Genomic DNA, 18,322 nt, shown 5'->3' with positions numbered 1-18,322 from the left:
TTAATATACGTGTTTATGATTAGTTTGTGTGTCATAAAATACCTCTAGGAAGAAACTAGTAATAGTGATCGCCTCTGGGCAGGGAATGCAGAACGGGACCGGGGGTTATTTTTCACTGTGCACCATTTATATAATTTGAATTTTTCCCTTGTTGCATCTGTAAGCTCTTGGGAGACACGAGGCTGTTTGCAGGCAGCGAAAGGCTGAATCAGGTGCAGACCTGCAGAGCACTGAGGCACCCTCCTAGCCAAGCTCTTGGGTGACGCGCCACTGCTACCAGGTTTTTTCAGGATTTCTGAAATAGGCACATTGTAGGACTTGGGGGGTGAAGGGCCAGGATACCTTTTAACACTTCCATTAAAACAGCCCCAGGGGCTGGGGAGGAGACTGGCAAAACGAGATGAATCAGAGACCCTGATTTGGGAGAGGATTCGTTGATTGCCAACCAGTGGCAGCGAAACCTCCACCCCATCCCCAGGACCCTCCACCTCCCAGGACAGTACAGCCTGTAGATCTGATCTTTGCTTTGGAAACGGATCAACATTCCGATGTGGCCGATTAGAAGAGCCAAGGAGAGGGGCTCTCTGAGAATGAGGGTGGCAGAAAGGGGCCCACGCTTCCCTGCCTCCAGGAGAGGGGGTCCTGTAATCTCAGCTCGAGGAATGATAACCCCTTCCTCATAGCCTTCATCCCACCCCCTTCCCATTTTGCCTTGGCCAACGTTCCGGAATTACGCGGCGGAGATGGCCTGCGGGTGGGCGCAGACTCCAACGCCCCTCCCTCCGTTCTACCCGCTGGCCGGCGGCTCCTCCTCCCGGACCCGCTCGCTGAGCAGCAAAAACTACAACTCCCAGCAGCCGGCTCGGCGACCGGCGCGCAGCCGCAGAGCAGAGGTTGCCGGGAGCGTGTTGCCCGGAGGCGGGGCGAGCACGCCGGGCGGAAGTCGGCCGCTCGCTAGGTCCCGGCATTGCCCGCAGCGAGGCCCCGCCGCCCGCGGGCCCCGGAGCCAGCCCGCACCGGGTGAGTGACGGCCTGCCCGCGGCCGCCGGCGCCCGCCGCCTCCTCCGACCCCGGCCCCGCAGGATCCCTCCCCATCTGACTGAGCGGGGGCTCCTGCCCCCTGACTCGCTGACTGTGGTGGGACGCCTCCCTCTGACTCTTGAGAAACTGTCCTCTTCCCCCGACTGGTGGCGGACACCTCCTCCCTCTGACTTGTAAGACTCTTACTTCCTCTGACTTGCGGGATACCTCTCCCCCTCTGACTTATGAGATACCTATCCCGTCTGACGGCGGCACTCCAACCCCTTCTGACCTGGGGGACTCCTACCCTTTCTGACTGCAGGACTCCTCCCTCTCAGACTTGCAAGACTCCCCCCCGCCCCCACCCCCGACTTGTGGACACCTCTCCGCTCTGACTAGGGTGGGACATCACCCCCTCCGACCCTGAAGGATGCATTCCCTTTCTGACGCTTAACTATCCTTGAGAACAGCCCTCCCCTGCCCCCTGTGATTTCATTGCTACTCCTCTGACCTACGCAGGGCCTCTCCTAACCAGTTAGGGAGCCCTCCTCTCTCTGACTGGCACTTTGTCGTACCTGCAGCAGGCCAGCCTTCCCCACCCCAGCAGGCCTTCCTCTCCTTCCCTTCAGCACTTTTCTTCCTTTTGCACCCAAACTGTACATCCTGCCCTCTCCCCTCCTCCCAGCCTCCATCTGGCCTGGATGGGCACCATCCCTGGGACAGGCACCTCCTGCCCATCCTTGCCGCTTGGTGCCTCTCCCTTGCCCTCACGTCCCTAGGCTTGGCAGGCACCTGCACCTGCGCTCACCCTTCTGTCTGCCAGGCACATCTTTTCCCGGGCACCTGCGTGTCCCCCAGGAGACCAGTGTCCCTTAGCACTCTTGCTCCATTTTGCCTGCCTGTCTCGGGGTATGTGCTTGACATCTTTTCCCACCACGTTCTCAACAGATTGTAGGTTTGGGAGCGCGCATCTCCTGGTGTCGACTGAATCTTGCTGGCTCTTCAGTGTAAGGACCAAAACTTGACCAAAGCGTGGGGTCACAGGGCGTCCATGAGAAGGAAGCCAGTGCTGCAGTCCTTCAGGAGCCGGGGGTGGGGGGTGTCTCTGCAGCCTCTCCCTCCTCTCCCTTTGAGGAGCTTGATTGAGAAAGCTCTTCCTGGATTAGGCTGTGGGCCCTCCTCCAGCCCCCAGCCCCACCCCACAGGCCTCTCAGTGGAACGGCCCAGCCTGAGCCTGTGGGCATGGTGGGGCACCTCCCAAAGCAACCAGCAGCCTCCCCGGGGGGGCCCCTCCCTGCCGGCCTCAATGAGCCCTCTATTCGGCCTGAGAGGCACACTGACTGGCCAGCCCCTCCCTCTGCACTTGGTAGGGGCTGCATCCTGAGAGTGTCTTCGGGAGAGGACTCAGGGGAAGTGTAGATTTGTTCAGGAGCTGTCATGAGGCCACTGCAGTGGTCTGGGAACGGGATTCTCTGTCTTCTCACTCTTTTTCTCATTCAAATTTCTCATCTGCTCCCAGAAGGCACTGTGACGTCACAGGGTGGTGGAGGAAATCCCGTGTGTGCAAGTATACTTTGTGCCACCATATGATCTGATTGTTTGATACCTTCTGTTAGCTGAAAGTCTCCTATCTTCCCCCAAAGATGTTCACCACATGTAGGTCACACCCTTTTTGCATAGCCCACAGCAGTGTCATAGACTTTAAGCCGCTGATACTTGAGGGATTTTTTACATGCCGGACGGCACCCTGCGCATGTGCCAGGCATTCCCGAGCCACAGAGGCAGGGAGGAGGGGCCCAGGGTGCAGGAGGAGCGGCTGTGTCCGCCCCACTCCCTGCATGTGGCCTTTGAGGTGAGCACTTGGAGGCTGCCACAGACACACGCCCTTTCATCTGAGTCTTGGGACTTCCCAGGCAGCAATGTGGCCATCCTCATGGCAGCTGTGGGGGGGGGGGGGGGGTAGGTGGATCAATGCCCTAGTGTTTTCTCCTTCAAAAACAAGAGTATCTCAGCTCTGGGAATGTGGTCCAGAGTCCTGAAATAGCTCTGCACTGTGATAAGGAAGTCATTTCTCTATTGTTCAGGTGTTTGTGGCATGGTACCTAGGACACAGAAAAAAAAAAAAAGCCCGTGATTATTCTTTTCCCTCCAGTAACACTCTGGACTGTGGAGATTCCCGGAAAGATCTTACTAAATGCCAACATTAGGGGAATCTAAAACTTTCATATTGATCTTTAAGGACTTTTATGTTGATTTTCCTTTTTATTAGACCAAGGTGATCAATTAGGAAAAAATAATCCTGATAATAGAGAAATCTGTTTGGGAAGATGTTCGGTTTTCTCTTTTTCTACACTTTTTTTTTTTGAATCCTACGTGTTTCTCTGTAGTAAGTCCAGTCATTAAGTGGAACTCACAGCTCCAGGTTCTGAAGCAGAGCCCTACTTCCATTCGTGCTCAGCCGGCAGAATGAATGGGTCGTGGGGAATGAGGCCGGAGTAGGGCTGCAGATGGCAGTGTGCAGACGAGGCCAGACCAGATACAGCTACGGTTGCTGGCCGTGTGAGAGTGAGGGTGAGGTTGGAGCCCACCCAGAAGGGCTCCAAGGGGTCCCAAGGGTTGAATGAGTCCCAGTGATGATGGCCACTGAGAAAAGTGGGGGAGAAGATGGGTTCTTGCAAGTGCACCTCCACTGGGGGAGCAAGCCCTGATTCAGGTCGATCGTGGGGTGATTGTGTCCCCATATTTGTGGGCTCTCTGGGAAGCAACCCCAATGATGTGTGGTTTTGTCTGGGACCTCACTTCCAACTGGGAAGATAACTTTTTGCTAAAAATCCTCCAAGTATAACATTAACGATACAACTGAAGCTCACGCAGCCCTACTGTGATGGGATAACTGCAAAACTGTGGATGGTCCGGACACTGTGCCACCTGCCCCAGAGACAGAGCCATGTGTGAATGGCCCTGCCCCGTGGGAAAAGCTGGAGGTTCTTTCCCTGTCTCCCTCCTTGTGGTTGGCAGAATAATGCCCCCCCAAGGTGTCCACATCCTGACCCCCCAGAATCTACAAATATATCACGTGACGAAGGGAGATTAAGGTAGCAGACAGAATTAAGCTTGTTAACCGGCAACCTTTAAATAGGGAAATCATCCTGGATTATTCAGGTGGTCCCAGTGTAATCACAGGGTCTTTAAAAGTGGAAGAGGGAGACAGGAGAACTTCAGACGGAAATGATGGCAGGAAGGCTAGAGAGATGCAATATTGCCGGCTTTGAAGGTGGAGGAGGGGGCCGTGAAATGTGGACGGCCATGAGAAGCTGGAAAAGGCCAGGAAGCAGATTCTCCACCAGCCCCTCAGGAGGGCACACAGCCCTTGATTTTAGTGAGACCCACGTCAGACTTCTGTCCTGCGAGACTAAAATAAGTTTGTGGTGTTTAAGCTGCTGAATGCGGTGATTTGTTACAGCAGCAGCAGAAAACGAATTCACTCCTCTTGGGTAGCGACTTCAAAACAAGACAGAGGGCTGAAAACTAAGTTATCTCAAGGTGTATTTAACTGGATTCAGTAAGCAGTTGTGAATGCCTGTTTGCAGAGAAAGAGAAGAGTCAGGGGAGGTGCAGAGTTAGGGAGCAGGCAGAGTCAGCCCTGACCTCAGGAGTCCCTAAAGGACATACTGGACTACTGGGACCTTTTCCTTCCTCCCTGGTTTCCTTCTGCTGCCCACCCTGTCCAAATTTGAAATGGACTTTTCAAATACAAAATAGGAAGCCTTGGTGAGTCCAGAACAGAAGAATGCCACAAATCAGGTCACATTCTCAAGGAGCTGAGACACATCACCCGCATCCTTTGAGATGCTGTCTCGCTGCGGCTTTGAAGCCCTTGGCCTCTGTCTTTGCAGCCCCGAAGAGTCAGTGATGTCGACGGGATTAGCTCTTGACTTTCTAACCAGGAAGTGCCCTTGGGCAGTGAGCAGAGCGGGAACTCTGAGGCCCGTCTGCTGTCTGGATGCCGCTCTCCGGGACCGTTCAGATCAGAGACCGAGGCAGGGAAGGGAAGGCAGCTGTTCTGCAGGAGTGAGAGGCTGGGAGGAGAGTGGCCGCCACTCTGGGCGACAGGGAGCTGGGAGGGGCCTCCTGTCGCTTCCTGCCTCCCTAGATCCTGAAGGGGAGGAGTTTTGCCCTGGCAGCTGTCATTAAACCTGTTTGCCCTGCCACCTGTCACACCAGTGTTCCTAAAGGAAGCTACAGAAAGAGGCCCTCAGCTGTGTCCAGAGTTGCCGCCTGCTTTTGTCTAAGCCCTGCTAAGTCCAGTGGCGAGAGGCCCAAGGATGGCCCGTGGAGGTAGGGGTGTCGGAGCCCGTCCTCATTCTTCACCGTAACCAGACCTCGGAGGGGCTCCTGCTTCTGGGGTGGGGAGGTGGCGTCACCCTGGACAGACATGCAGGAAGAGGTCGTACCGCCTTCCTTGGGCCTGGGAACCCACTGGCAAGTGGACAGACCCCAATGCCACCCCTGGCTGTTTCAGGCCTGTTTTCTAAGGAAGTTTTGGTTCTACAGAAACCGGAAAAGCGTGAGTGTCAGTGAGCCGTTCTTGATACCCACCCTAAAGAGGGGGGACCGGGAAGGAAATTAGGACTCGAGCCTCCTGGATGGTTGTTGCCCCTTGACAATCAGCGACTTCTTTCTGTGGATGTTGCAGTGGGGCTGGCGATGGAGAAGGAAGCCAGCAGGGGTGCCGTGCCCTGGGGTTTCTGAGCAGGAGAGGACTTGGCTGCAGGGCCCCTCAACAGGCGAGCCTGGCTGGTGAAAGAGTCCGTGACTTTTTACTGCAGCAACTCGGTTCCAGTTTCCCGGGTTATATAAAGCCAGCCCATCCTGCTGCACGTGGTGGGACTGACCAAATTCTTGTCACACTAAAGCAGACATTTAACCCGCTTAGTGTTTGCAGGTGCGTGGGCAGGGGGAGAAGCGTCAGCCCGGCCCTACTGGGAACGGCTTTGTCCATTTCACCTCTCACCTGCGCTGGCTCGTTTCTCTTGGTTCTCGTGGTTTGGTTTGGTTTGGTTTGGTTTGGTTTTTTAATGAAAATGCAAGCTCTCGCTTGGCACCAGACATCCAGCAACAAGACACTACAGTCAGCTCGCCATCAGTTTTAGGTGATAAACCAGCAGACCGTGGCATGGCGTGAAAACGCATGGGATTGTAAACTTTCTTTTCTACAAAATAAAAGTAATTCCTTGGGATCCTAAAGGAGGGATGGAGACCAAGGTTGGGCTTTGATCCAGTGGTGAAGCTAAAGGGATTTTCTGGAAGGCAGCCTGAGTTCTCCTGTCATTGAGAGCAGTTGAATGATTGTTTATTTAACAAAAGGTGATCGAACCCCAGGTGTCCTTAGGTCTTGGGAGCCAGCCTGACTGAGCAGAGCCCCTTCGCTCCTGGGCTCAGAGTCAAGTGGGGAGGCTGTGGGCCGGATCGCAGCCAGACAGGTGGCAGAGCCCCTGCCCAGAGAGAGGCCCCACACAGACGTGCGGCAGGCACATCAGCGGTGCGTTGGTTTCTAGGGCTGGCCTGACAGATCACCACAAACTTGCTGGCTGAAAAGAACACGTGGTGACACATCTTCACTGGCCCTCGTAGTTCTGGAGGCCAGAAGTCCATCCGAATGTCATTTCACCGGGCTGAAATCACGGTGTGGGCAAGGCCACGCTCCCACTGAAGGCACCAGGGGGCAATCCGTCCTCTCCTCTTTCCAGCTTCTGGGGGTCCCCCGCGTTTCTTGGCTGTGGGCCTCTTCTTAGTCATCGAGTCTCCCTCTGTCTCCCTTCCGTGACACGTCGCATTTGCGGCCCCACCTGGATAATCTCCCCTTCGCGAGGCCCTTGACTTGCTCTCACCTGCAGAGTCTCTGTTGCCGTAGAAGGAGACAGTCACAGGTTCTGGGATTCGGCCTGGGTGCCTCTGGGACCAGTGTCAGCCCCCCCGCAGGAGGGACGCTTACTGGTGGGGGAAGGGCACTTCATAGACGCAGGGCAGGAGGGGGAAGGGACAGCGGAGGCGTGACTCTCGTGGGACAGCCAGGGACTTCTAGGTGGTTCCGTGTGGCCGGGTGGAGAAGGCATCCCAGGCAGGGCTTCAGCACACGGATCGTGGGATCGCAGACAACGTGCTGTGCGTGGGGAGCGCACGCGAGGTGATGAGGCTTTCCCTGCAGGCTGCGGCGCTTGTCCTTTAGCAGGAAGGCGTTGGGGGCTAGTAAAGTTTCACTTTTTAGGAAAATCTTTCTGTCAGTTGTGTGCAGGATAGATTGGGGAGGGTCTAGCCTGGGGATCTGTTCCTGGGTGGGGAAAGAGCATGGATATTCTCAGCTTTGCAGGCTGTCCAGGTCACTGACTCTGCAGCCGTGCCTGGTGCTTGCAGGGATGGGCAGGCACCTAGCCAGCTTTGCCTGCAAAGCCGCACACCCCCAGCAGGTGGGCGAAGGTGCCAGTAAAGTGAGGAACAAAGCAGCCAGCCAGTGGCAGGCAGTCAGCGCCAAGGCCTACAGCATCTGAGCCAGCGGCCGTGGTGCGGGAAGCCAGCACGTCACAGACACAGTCCACACGTGGAGAGACGGAGGCCGAGAAGCCAGGGCACTTGTCTGAGGTCATGCGGCTGGTAAGTGGCAGAACTCAGGTTGGACCCAGACGGCCTGGGTCATCAGGAGGCCAAGGTGAGACAGGACCAGGGCAGAGGCCGTGGGGGTGGGAATCCAGAGCTGGGGTACAGACGGGTGAGGGGACCTGGCACCTGCCTGGATGTGAGGAAGTGAGTGATTTTGACTGAGGATGGCCCCTGAGGGCTGGAGTGCCCTCAGCCGGCAGTACGTTCCTGAGGGGAACCTGCTCCAGCCACAGGAAGCTCGGCAGCTGGGCTCCTAGCTTGGATTCCGGGGGAAGCTTCAGGCTCGGAAGGTGTGGATTCTGGAGAAGAGGTGGGTGGCAGGGAAGGAGCCAGCCTTGGGGGCTGAGAAGAGACAGGCAGGAGGAGGACCACAGACAGGTCACAACTCACATCCCCATGCCTGCTGGCAGGAGGTGCAACAAGACACCCTACGGGCTGATCTCGGGGCTGGGACCCCGGAGCAGGCCTGTCGGTGGGTCATCTCCGGGGACGGGGGGCAGACCCTGGCATGGACGGGAGAGAGAATGCTGTTCCAGGATGGTGAGGTCAGGGGGAACAGAGGTGTCACGGCGTGGGGGCGGGCTCTCCATTCATTCGTAGATTCATGGATTCACCTTCATCCGTTAACATACCGAGTGCTTTCAGTGTACCTGCGAGTGTAATCTGGAGATAGAGCGGTGACTCGGATGGGAGATTTGGACCAGCCCAGATGGCGGGAAGGAACCAGAAGAGCAGGCGGGGCTGCACGGAGCCTGAGAAGCAGGAGGCGCTCCGCCCGGACCGGGGCTGGGCGGCCGGCGGGCTCCACTGGCCCCTGGACCGTGGCCTCAGATTCTCTGCTTGGCGTGAGTGGGCGGAAGATGGGACAGGATCGCTGGTGACAGTGAGGATAGTGACTCAGGGACGGGGAGAGGGTTGACCGGGGGCAGTGAGGACGCCACATCGCAATGGCGACACATCTTCACTGGCAGACACTGTGTCCACTGCACCTGCGGCTCTGTGACCAGGAGGCAACTCGACCATCAGGGAGTGATCCAGGGCCGTGGGCTTGCGCGTAACTAAGGTGGGGCTCAGGGGCAAGACGGTGAGGGGCTGCTCAGGAAGTGGGTGTATTTTTCACTCCTTCAGCACTGGATGCTGTGGGGTAGAGGGTGGGCGGGCACAGGGTGGGCAGGGAAGTCCTGAGGAGGTGAAAGCGAGACAGCCGGGAGCCGGGGCGGGAGGACGGCAAGCCCTGTCTGGGGGACGAGGGCCGGCTGGGCCATTGGGACAGAAGGGAGGCTGGCGCGGCCAGTCGCTGGGGAGGGGTGAGGGCTGGCAGGGGTCGTGTAAGTAGCGAAGGTTTGCTCACGAAGCAGGGAATGACGTGGCCAGAGGGACTGGCTTGAATAGCAGGTGTCTCTGGCTGCGGGGCACCAGTGGCTGTCAGGGAGGGGAGTGGCAGCAGGGGCTGGAGGGCGGCCTGTGTGGTTGCAGTGAGAAGGGGCCGTGAGAGCAGATGGGAGCCGATGGGGAGGAGAGGGGTGGCCGGATTGCTAGGGCCTGCTGGTGGAGCAGGTGCTGCGAGGAGGGGAACCAGGGCTGTGCCTAGGCTTCTCGAGGTGGTGGTGGTTCATAACTTACTGTCAAAGGATGTTCAGGTGGAAAGTTCCATCTCCCAAGGTTTCGATGAAAGTTTTGACCAGGGCAGCTGCAATTATGGCCGTCCTGCATCACCTCTGCTCCTGTGGGGGGAGAATTTGTGGGCGAGGGCATGTTAGAAATCCAGGCAGAATTCTGACTAGGAGGTGAGATGCAGAAATTGAGAGCTCAGGGTGACGCCGGGCTGGGCGTGGACACAGGGCAGCTTTGGCCTGGCTGTGCTTTTGAAGCCTCGGTTTGGCAAGACCAGAGGAGGGGCTGGGACTCCTGTTTCTCCCGCGGAGTCCTCAGCGACCAGCTTGCAGCTCCATGGCAACTTGGGGGGCTGCTTCCTGGGGGAGGAGGGAGCCCTCTCCCAGAAGGGGAGCTGGGAGCCAGTGCCCAGGGAAGGAGAGGAAGGCTCCGAGGCCGTTCTGCAGGGCCCCACGCGTCTTGCTTCCTCCTTAGAAGTCACTTTTCTGCACTTGACCCTGTGGCCGAAACCTAAGAATGTCCAAAAAGCAAGGGAAGGGGAAGGCCTGGTTTCCACGTGGACCTGTTGCTGTGATTTTCCATCCTAGGAGCGGGGCTGCATGCTCTGCATTTGGGGGGCAAAGGGTGGGGGGTGACACAGAGCCGCCAGATCCCCGTGAGACCCCACAGCCTTCCCAGCTGCTGCCTGGTGGAGGGAGGGGCATCTGCACGGAAAGTCACACCGTTGGTGGTTTTGGGGGCCAAGGCAGAAATGCTCCATGGCCCGAGGGAAGTTTCTCAGGCTGAGACCCACTGAGTTACAGCTGGAGGCCGAGACTGAGAGCGGCCGAGGGCTGGCGTTCTGCTGATTCCGCCCCGGAGACAGCGCCGGCCTGGTGCCGCTGTGGCCTCGCTGATCTGCGTGGTCTGTGCCGGGGACAGGAGCTGCTGTTCCTGGCCGCTACAACCCGCTCTGGAGCTGTGCCTCGAGCTGCGCCCAGGGAATGGGCTGTGACGAGCCACGCTGTCCTTGGAGCTGACACGCTGGGCTCCAGTCGGTGAGGGCCCATCAGACTCTGGTCCCTCAGCCATTTGCATTACAGAAAGACGCCAGGGGGCGGACGTTGCCAAAACCAGAACTATTTTTGTTTGGATTGAATGTGTTTTATACTTATATTTGAGTGTTACAGAAACCTAACCCAGGAGGAAGGAACAGCTCACTCACTCAGTGAGCGCGCGTCTGCACTGTGTGCACTGTTCTAGGAGTTGGGGACACAGGTGAACAAACTGGTAACTATAACACGATGTCAGGTGGTGACAGATGCCAGGGAAGGGGATGGAGAGTGCCGTCGTCGGGAGCAGAGCCGTCAGGGAGGGCTTCTCGGCTGAGGTGACCTTGGATTAAAATACAGACCTGTACTCTCTCTGTTACCCTGTCCTGCCTGACCCCCACCCCACCCCCCAGCACGTGCTGCCCCTCCCGCAAGATGGCAAAGCACGGAACCTACACGGAACCTTCTGTCACCGAGCTTTCTGTCTTGCCAGCTGGGATAGAGGAGATGGAATAACATTGCTTTGGAAAGACTTTTCTTCTTGCTGAATAAGAGTAAACACAGATACTGCTAGAGTCGGGGTTTACTTAAGCCAAGGAAGTTTACTTGGCACAGAGTCGCGGCAGTGCTCTTTACCCTGGTTGAGGCGGCCTCAGACCGTGTGCCCTCACAGAAGCGGGAAGCGCTGTGCCTGGCCCGTCGCTGACTTCTCCTTTCCCCCTGGGTTGCAGGTCCCGCCTGCCCTTCAGTCTGATGCCCGTCCAGCCCTCCGACCCCCTGGAATGGAATGAGTCTATGCACTCCCTCCGGATCAGCGTGGGGGGCCTTCCCGTGCTGGCGTCCATGACCAAGGCCGCAGACCCCCGCTTCCGCCCCCGCTGGAAGGTGATCCTGCCATCCTTCCTGGGTGCCGCCGTCCTCTGGCTGCTCTACGCCCACCGCCCTCCTCCTGGCCGGCCCCCCGTGCCCAATGCCCACAACTGGAGGCTCGGCCAGGCATCCGCTGACCGGTACAACGACACCTACCCCCTATCAGCCCCCCAGAGGACACCGGGCGGGACTCGGTACAGAATCGCTGTCATTGCCGACCTGGACACGGAGTCAAGGGCCCAAGAGGAAAACACCTGGGTCAGTTACCTGAAGAAGGGCTATCTGACCCTGTCAGACAGTGGGGACAGGGTGGCCGTGGAGTGGGACCAAGGCCGCGAGGTCCTGGAGTCCCACCTGGCGGAAAAGGGGCGGGGCATGGAGCTGTCGGATCTGATTGTCTTCAATGGGAAGCTCTACTCCGTGGATGACCGGACAGGCGTTGTCTACCAGATCGAAGGCTCCAAGGCCGTGCCCTGGGTGATCCTGTCCGACGGCGACGGAACCGTGGGGAAAGGTCAGTCGGGCCATCTGTCCCCTGGGCTCGTTGCAGTGCTAGAGGACAGGTCCTGGGTCACCCTCAGCTGGCTTGGTTTGCACACGTGTGCAGTGAGGGAGGGGTTGTCAGGGAGATCTAGTCTCCTCCCTGCCTCTGACCTGCGGCCCCCAGAGCGTGAGCAGAAGCCTCCGAGACCTCGGACCAAAGCTGTGTCCAGGAGCGCGAGCTTCTGCTGGGGGCCTGTGGGGGAGGCGGGGCCTCTCCAGGAGCCGGGCTGGGCTCCGCCGCCGCTGCTCTCACTGCCCCCAGGAACCAGCCCCTTTCTGCGTCCTGCACCCTCCACATGCCTCACCTTTAAAGCCGGGTCGTCAGATTTTCTCATTTTGAACCAAGACTTTATTAAAAAGCAAACGTCTCCTTTCTGAAAACCCAGCAGAAGGAAGGTCTGTGTGAGCAGCAGTGACCGCCCCCCACCCCTTGAGTGGAATCTGGACCTCTGGCATCGGCTGTGCCCCACTGCTCTGCTGTTTGCCAGCAGGTGGATAGGAGAGCTGCGAGAGGGAGCCTGAGTGCCCAGAGCCTTCGGACAGGGCGGCAGGAGAGTTGGCACCAACTTCTGCGCGCGCCTGTGCCCTCGGGTGGGTCCGCACCTTCTAGAAAGCCAAACTCCACGGCAGGCGCCTGAGGTCAAAGGAGGAATCGCATTAACTCCCTGGGCCGCTGCCAGGCCCTCCCCCGCCCCTCTTCCTCCCCCTCTCCTGGTGATAAAAATCTCTCCCAAGTGTGCTCAAGGCTGGGCAGGTTGGCAGGACTGTCTCAGCCACCGTTTTATTGAAAGCATTGGCTGTCCGCTTCCTGCCTCAGGCTGTCAGGGCGTGTAGGGCAGCATCCAGGAGTTCTGTTTGCCCCTTGGGTAAAGGGAGCTCAGGGGTGCCCTGCGGTCCGTCATCCAGAGCCACCTGCCGAGAAGCATCTTGCAGAGAGGGTCGCAGCCCCAGCTCCTCGGGCTGGCAGGAGATTTGCAAAACATTTGCGAAGCAAGCACAGTTTAGAGCGCGGTGTAGGAACAGGTGAGAATATGCTAGAAGAACAAAGCACCCACACAGCCTTCAAAACTAAGCTCATAGTAAGTAAATATGTCTAAGAAAACAAACACTGTTTGGCGTGGCTACCATGAGCCCCCACGCCAAGCCCCGCTTAGGTCTGGCCACTGGCACATAGTTGACTCAGGGATGTGTCAGGTGTGGCCTCAAGGACCGCAGGCGCGTTCTGTGTGACACTTCCCTACACTTTTCTAGGATTGGGCGTAGTCTGAGTCGGGGCTGACGGCTCGAGAAACAGGGAGCTTGGGGTCCGCGGATTTGTGAGTGGGGGGTGGGCCTTTCTGGCTGTGCAGGGCGCAGCAGGGTTCACGTGGGTTGTGAGGTGGGTGGTCCCAGCAGGGTTTCTGGGGTGAGTTTGGGAGGAAGATGCGGGGGCTCCGGAGGGCCGGGAGAGAGAAGGGAGAGGCAGCAGGCAGAGGTGGCGCCCGTCTGCGCCTCGTGAACGCCGTGGGGTCAGCGCTAAAGAGAGGATCCCAACCGCCTACCCTCTGGGGTGGAGCTCCCAGCAGGCTGGCCTGGCCTCTGCTCTCTTGTCGCCGCCCCGAGGGACCTCTGACGCCCAAGGCTGCGGACCCAGAGAGCTCTCTGCTCTTGCCTGACCAGACACACGGAGCCAGGCCAGCAGAGGGCTGGCCGTCGCCTCAGGCCCGCCCCCTGTCTTCCTGTCCCCAGGCTTCAAAGCCGAGTGGCTGGCTGTGAAGGACGAGCATCTGTATGTGGGCGGCCTGGGCAAGGAATGGACCACCGCCACGGGGGAGGTGCTGAACGAGAACCCGGAGTGGGTGAAGGTGGTGGGCTGCAGGGGCAGCGTGGACCACGAGAACTGGGTGTCCAGCTACAACGCCCTGCGGGCTGCTGCTGGGATCCGGCCGCCAGGTGAGAGCCAGGCCCGCGAGCGGGCGCTGCGCAGACGGGTGGCTGCGAGCATACGGCCTCCACGTGTTGCTTGCGAGCTTGGGCTTCGCTTCTTCCTTGTTTGACGATTCGGCTGTCTCTGACAGTTGCTCCCACCAGGCCACTGGGTTCAGGGGCCAGTGAGACATTTTTTCTCTCGCCCCGACTCACCCAGACAGACGGCCCGGCAGGCTCAGACAGCAGCCCCGTCTACAGCGTCCTCCCGGCCGCCACCCTGGGGTCAGGCCTTGCATCTGACGTGGTGGGAGCAGGTGCACAGAGCTTTGCTTCTTTGCCCTCGTTTCCAAGAGTCATGGCTTGTAGTGGGGATGGTGGTGCTTAGAGCGGCCTGGTCACCTCTAGGCCTGGGGCATGTGACTGAGGACATGGCTTCACGCCCAGATAGGCTCACTTCCCATACTTTTCTGCTTCGAGGCAGCCTCTCCCCACCCGCCCTGATCCATCTTCACAGATCGGACCTGCATGTTCCTCGTGCCTCTTCCCCTGGCGCTCTCCTTTGCGCCACTTGAGTAGCACCAAGGAGGCGAAACACAGACAGACCTTGCAGCCACGGCTACTCGGCAGCGCTGGGGAAGCCGGCGAGGAAGGCTGGCCAGAGAGTGGCGCAGCAGAGACTCAGCGCGGCCCCGTGGGCTCTGTGCTGCTGTCCCGGGCTCAGTCACTCCGGACAGGTGGGAGCAAAGGCACATGGAAACCTAAAGAAAAGATGACGGTGACGCTGCTCCGGCGCCGGGCCGCTCGCGGGCCTGCATGCAGGGCAAGGCCGCCCCGGCTCTGGGGAGGGTGGGCGGTGACCGGTCTGTGTGTCCCCAGGCTACCTCATCCACGAGTCTGCCTGCTGGAGCGACACACTGCAGCGCTGGTTCTTCCTGCCGCGCCGCGCCAGCCACGAGCGCTACAGTGAGGACGATGACGAGCACAGGGGCACCAACCTGCTGCTGAGTGCCGCGCAGGACTTCGGCGACATCTCCGTCAGCCACGTGGGGGAGGTGGTCCCCACGCACGGCTTCTCCTCCTTCAAGTTCATCCCCAACACCGATGACCAGATCATCGTGGCCCTCAAGTCCGAGGAGGACAGCGGCCAGATCGCCACCTATATCATGGCCTTCACGCTCGACGGACGCTTCCTCCTGCCCGAGACCAAGATCGGGAGTGTGAAGTATGAGGGCATAGAGTTCATTTAAACTGGGAAAAATCAAGACGATGAACAAGGCTGGGGCGTGGACAGTTTTAAGCTACGTCAGGACTCAAATTTTATAAAAACCCGAGGACTGCACTTTTATGTGATGTTTAGTTTTGCTTTTTTATTTTTTTCCTCGGAACTCTGAGGTGTATACCTGGTTTAGAGATTTCCAGAATTGGGAGCTCAGTCCCAGCCTGAGATGTGGCTTCTCAGAGGGGAAGGGGCGGGGGTCTTGGGACCGCAGGCCAGACATCTGGTGGTGTAAGCTAGTAAGCTAGTCATTGCAGGCATCTTAATTTGGGGCCCATCCTCTGATTCAGCCCTTTCTTCCATCTGGCCTACCTTTCTTTTCTCTCCATTTCTTCTTTTGTTCAATAAATATTTCTTGAGCTCCTGCTGTGTGTCAAGCACTGTGCCCCCTCTGGGAACACAGCAGTGAGTCTGAAGCAGGCCTGCCAGTTAGGTGCTCCTGGGCTGCCCCCTTCTCTTCCTTCCTCGTGAGCCCCGGGCATTAAATCCACCCCTCCAGACCCCTGGAAAAGAACCTGTTTACGCTACAGGACATCACAGGGCTGTGAGAGCGAGGGCAGGCCTCCGGGAACGCCGCAGGTGCCCAAAGGGCTGCAAGAGGGGACGCAGGCCCACCATCTGTGCCCCCATCAAACTTCTCCATTCAAGTGACCGACCCCGTTTTCTGCCTTCAGGAAAATTCTGCGGCTGTGTAGCGCTTTGAAGTTTTATTATTAACTTATATTAATTAAAGTAATTTCCTTTCTTATAAAATGGAATTGGCAAATCTTATCAGAACAAAGTCTTGTAGTTAACAGATTCATTCCCAGCAGTGAAGGAAATGGTAATTAAGCAATTACAGTCGGTCAGGCAAGTTTTCAACCCTTTCTAAGTCCTTGGTCAAAGGATACAAAATTAAGGATAAGGATACGTTGCTGTTTTCTAGCAATTATCAGAAATTGCCATTCCTTGGGAGACTTGCATGAATGACTTGAATTTGTGTTTCCTGAGTCAAGTGGGGCCCTGGGTTCTGGCGAGCCTACACCCTGCCCCAGGCACTGGGGCTCCCTTACCCTGGAGGCTGTGGACGAGGCCTGCCCGGCCCTGTGGTTTCTGTCCTAGCTTTTTATTTCTCCTCAGCCTCTTCTTCCTGGAAACTCTTCACAGAAACCTTGGTGTGTCTCAGTACCTGTGGCCTCTTCTCCACGCTCCAGGGTAAAGGCGGAGGGTTTGGGACAGAGGTCAGCCAGGACCAGAGCCTAGAAGGGTCGTTGCCATCAGCCCACGGCGCCCCCTCGCCCAGAAGCTACCTCACCCCTCAGGAGGATGTAGGGTTCGTGATGGCTGGGAAGGGCTGTGTTTTAGGCCCTGGCTGCTACTGTGTGGACGCCCTGTCTCGCAGACTTTTCCCACTTTGAAACTTTAATACAGATGCTTGGAGGGAACCCAGGAAGGATCCCTCATTCTTGTGCTGGTTGTCTGTTTCTTCCACTGTAAAACAAACAGCAAAAGAACAGAAAACAAACCTTTGAACGTGGCATGTTTCTCTGGAACTCAGCTCCCACTGGACACAGTCTGACGGCCCAAGTCTTTCCTGACTTTGCCTAGCTGGGCTCCCTGACACGCCTCCTTGATAAACATCCATGAATGACATCAGGGCTGTGTGATATTAAAAATACAAAGATGGAATCAGGAAGATTGGAGGACTGGGGACAGTCACTGAGTTGAGATCCAAGACTCAGGTGCCCAGAAGCACCATTTTCACACAGTGATTTTCAAATATTTTAAAGCTAGCCTTTCCCCCCTGTATTTGCTGCTGTAAGCATGATGATTGTGTCCCTTCCTACTGGAGCCATTGTTTTGGAAACAATAAAGTGTATTGTCTCTGTCTCCTGGTCTGTGTTGTCTTTTGGCGCTGCCCCAGCGGATATGAGAGCTGATTCACACAGGGGCTCAGTGAAGGGTGCGCTCCCTGTGGGGGTGAAGAGGGGGTCCTGGCAAGGAACAAGCCAGAAGCCTTCTTGACACGGGATGGCTGATGTGCTGTGGGAGTTCACAGGATAGGGACCCATGGACCTTTGCAGTCGAGGAGACTTTTTGGAAACTGAATCATCCAGTCCAACTTTTCCCCAAGTCTGAAGATGCTCTTTTGGTCGGAGTGGTTAAGAATATAGGCTCTGGGACTTCCCCGGTGGTCCAGTGCTTAAGAATTTATGCTCCCAATGCAGGGGGCCCGGGTTCGATCCCTGGTCAGGGAACTAGATCCCACAGAACGCAACTAAGATCCTGCATGCAGCAACAAAGATGCCTCGACAACTCTATTCGATATGGAAATAAATGACTGAAACCCTCATCTCCCGCCATACACAAAATTAACTCACGTTAGATAATAGACCTAAATATAAGAGCTAAAACTACAAAATTCTATAAATTTCTGTGCAGTAGAAAATCTTTGTGAGTTTAGGTTAAGCAAAGATTTCTTAGATGTAACACCAAAAGTATGGAAAATTGAGCTTTTTCCAAGCTCAAAATCTTTGCTTTTCAGAAGACACTCTTAAGGAAATGAAAAGGCAAGTTTTTCATCCAAACAATTTGCAAGTCGTGTATCCGCTAAAGGACTCGTAGCCAGAATATATAAAGAATGTATACGACTCAGTGATAAGACAACCCAATTTAAAATGTGTTTAAGATTTAAATAGACACTTCACCTCACCAAAGAGGAGGCATAAATGACAAATAAGCACGTGAAAAGATGCTCCACATCGTGAGACATTAAAACCACAGTAAGATTCCACTACACACCCACCAGAATGGATAAAACTGAAAAGACTGGCAATACCAAGTAGTGGTAAGGATTTAAAGCTACCGGAACCACCATAGAAATTGCTAGTAGGGTCGCAAAATGGTTCAGCCACTTCGGAAAACACTTTGACAGTTTCTTAAAAAGTTAAACATACACCTACCATACGACCCAGTAATCTTATCCCTACACAAAAGAAAGAAAAACTTAGGTTCACGCAAAGACTTGTCTCCAAATGTTCCTAACAGCTTTACTTGTAATACAGTAGTCCCGCCTTTATCCACAGGGGATACTCTCCAGCACCCCAGTGGATGCCTGACACTGTGGATAGTATCAAACCCCATATATACTGTCTTTTCCTATACGTACCTACCTATGACGAAGTTTAATTTATAAATTAGGCACAGTAAGAGAATAGCCGAGCTGCCAGCATACCACTCTTGTGCTTTGGGACCATTATTAAGTAAAAGAAGATTTGCCCTAACACAAGCACTGTGATATCTGGACGGCCGATCTGATAACGACAACGGCTACTAACTGACTAACAGGTGGGATACGCTGGATGAAGGGATGATGCACGTCCCAGGTGGGACGGCGCAAGGTTTCATCACGCTACTCAGAACA

General features: G+C 56.4%; 1 protein-coding gene across 1 annotated transcript; it reads left to right on the top strand.

Annotated features, from left to right (window-relative positions):
* Positions 1-977: 977 nt before the first annotated feature.
* Positions 978-15,284, top strand: CANT1 (calcium activated nucleotidase 1). The gene is made up of 4 exons (XM_065897340.1): positions 978-1,020; positions 11,054-11,706; positions 13,464-13,667; positions 14,520-15,284. The coding sequence occupies exons 2-4, from the start codon at positions 11,076-11,078 to the stop codon at positions 14,888-14,890; spliced, it is 1,206 nt and encodes a 401-aa protein (XP_065753412.1). The 5' UTR covers positions 978-1,020; positions 11,054-11,075; the 3' UTR covers positions 14,891-15,284.
* Positions 15,285-18,322: the final 3,038 nt, after the last annotated feature.

The sequence above is a fragment of the Phocoena phocoena genome, chromosome 19 (assembly GCF_963924675.1).
Source record: "Phocoena phocoena chromosome 19, mPhoPho1.1, whole genome shotgun sequence".
Taxonomy (NCBI): Eukaryota; Metazoa; Chordata; class Mammalia; order Artiodactyla; family Phocoenidae; genus Phocoena; species Phocoena phocoena.
Note: the sequence above shows the minus strand (reverse complement) of the source record. Positions and strands in the feature narration are given on the sequence as shown.

Excerpts from the sequence above, each read along its gene's own strand:
- CANT1 (XM_065897340.1), top strand. The coding sequence starts at position 11,076 with ATGCCCGTCCAGCCCTCCGACCCCCTGGAATGGAATGAGTCTATGCAC. Across the intron at positions 11,707-13,463 it reads CGACGGAACCGTGGGGAAAG|GCTTCAAAGCCGAGTGGCTG; the intron begins GTCAGTCGGGCC and ends TCCTGTCCCCAG. Across the intron at positions 13,668-14,519 it reads TGCTGGGATCCGGCCGCCAG|GCTACCTCATCCACGAGTCT; the intron begins GTGAGAGCCAGG and ends GTGTGTCCCCAG.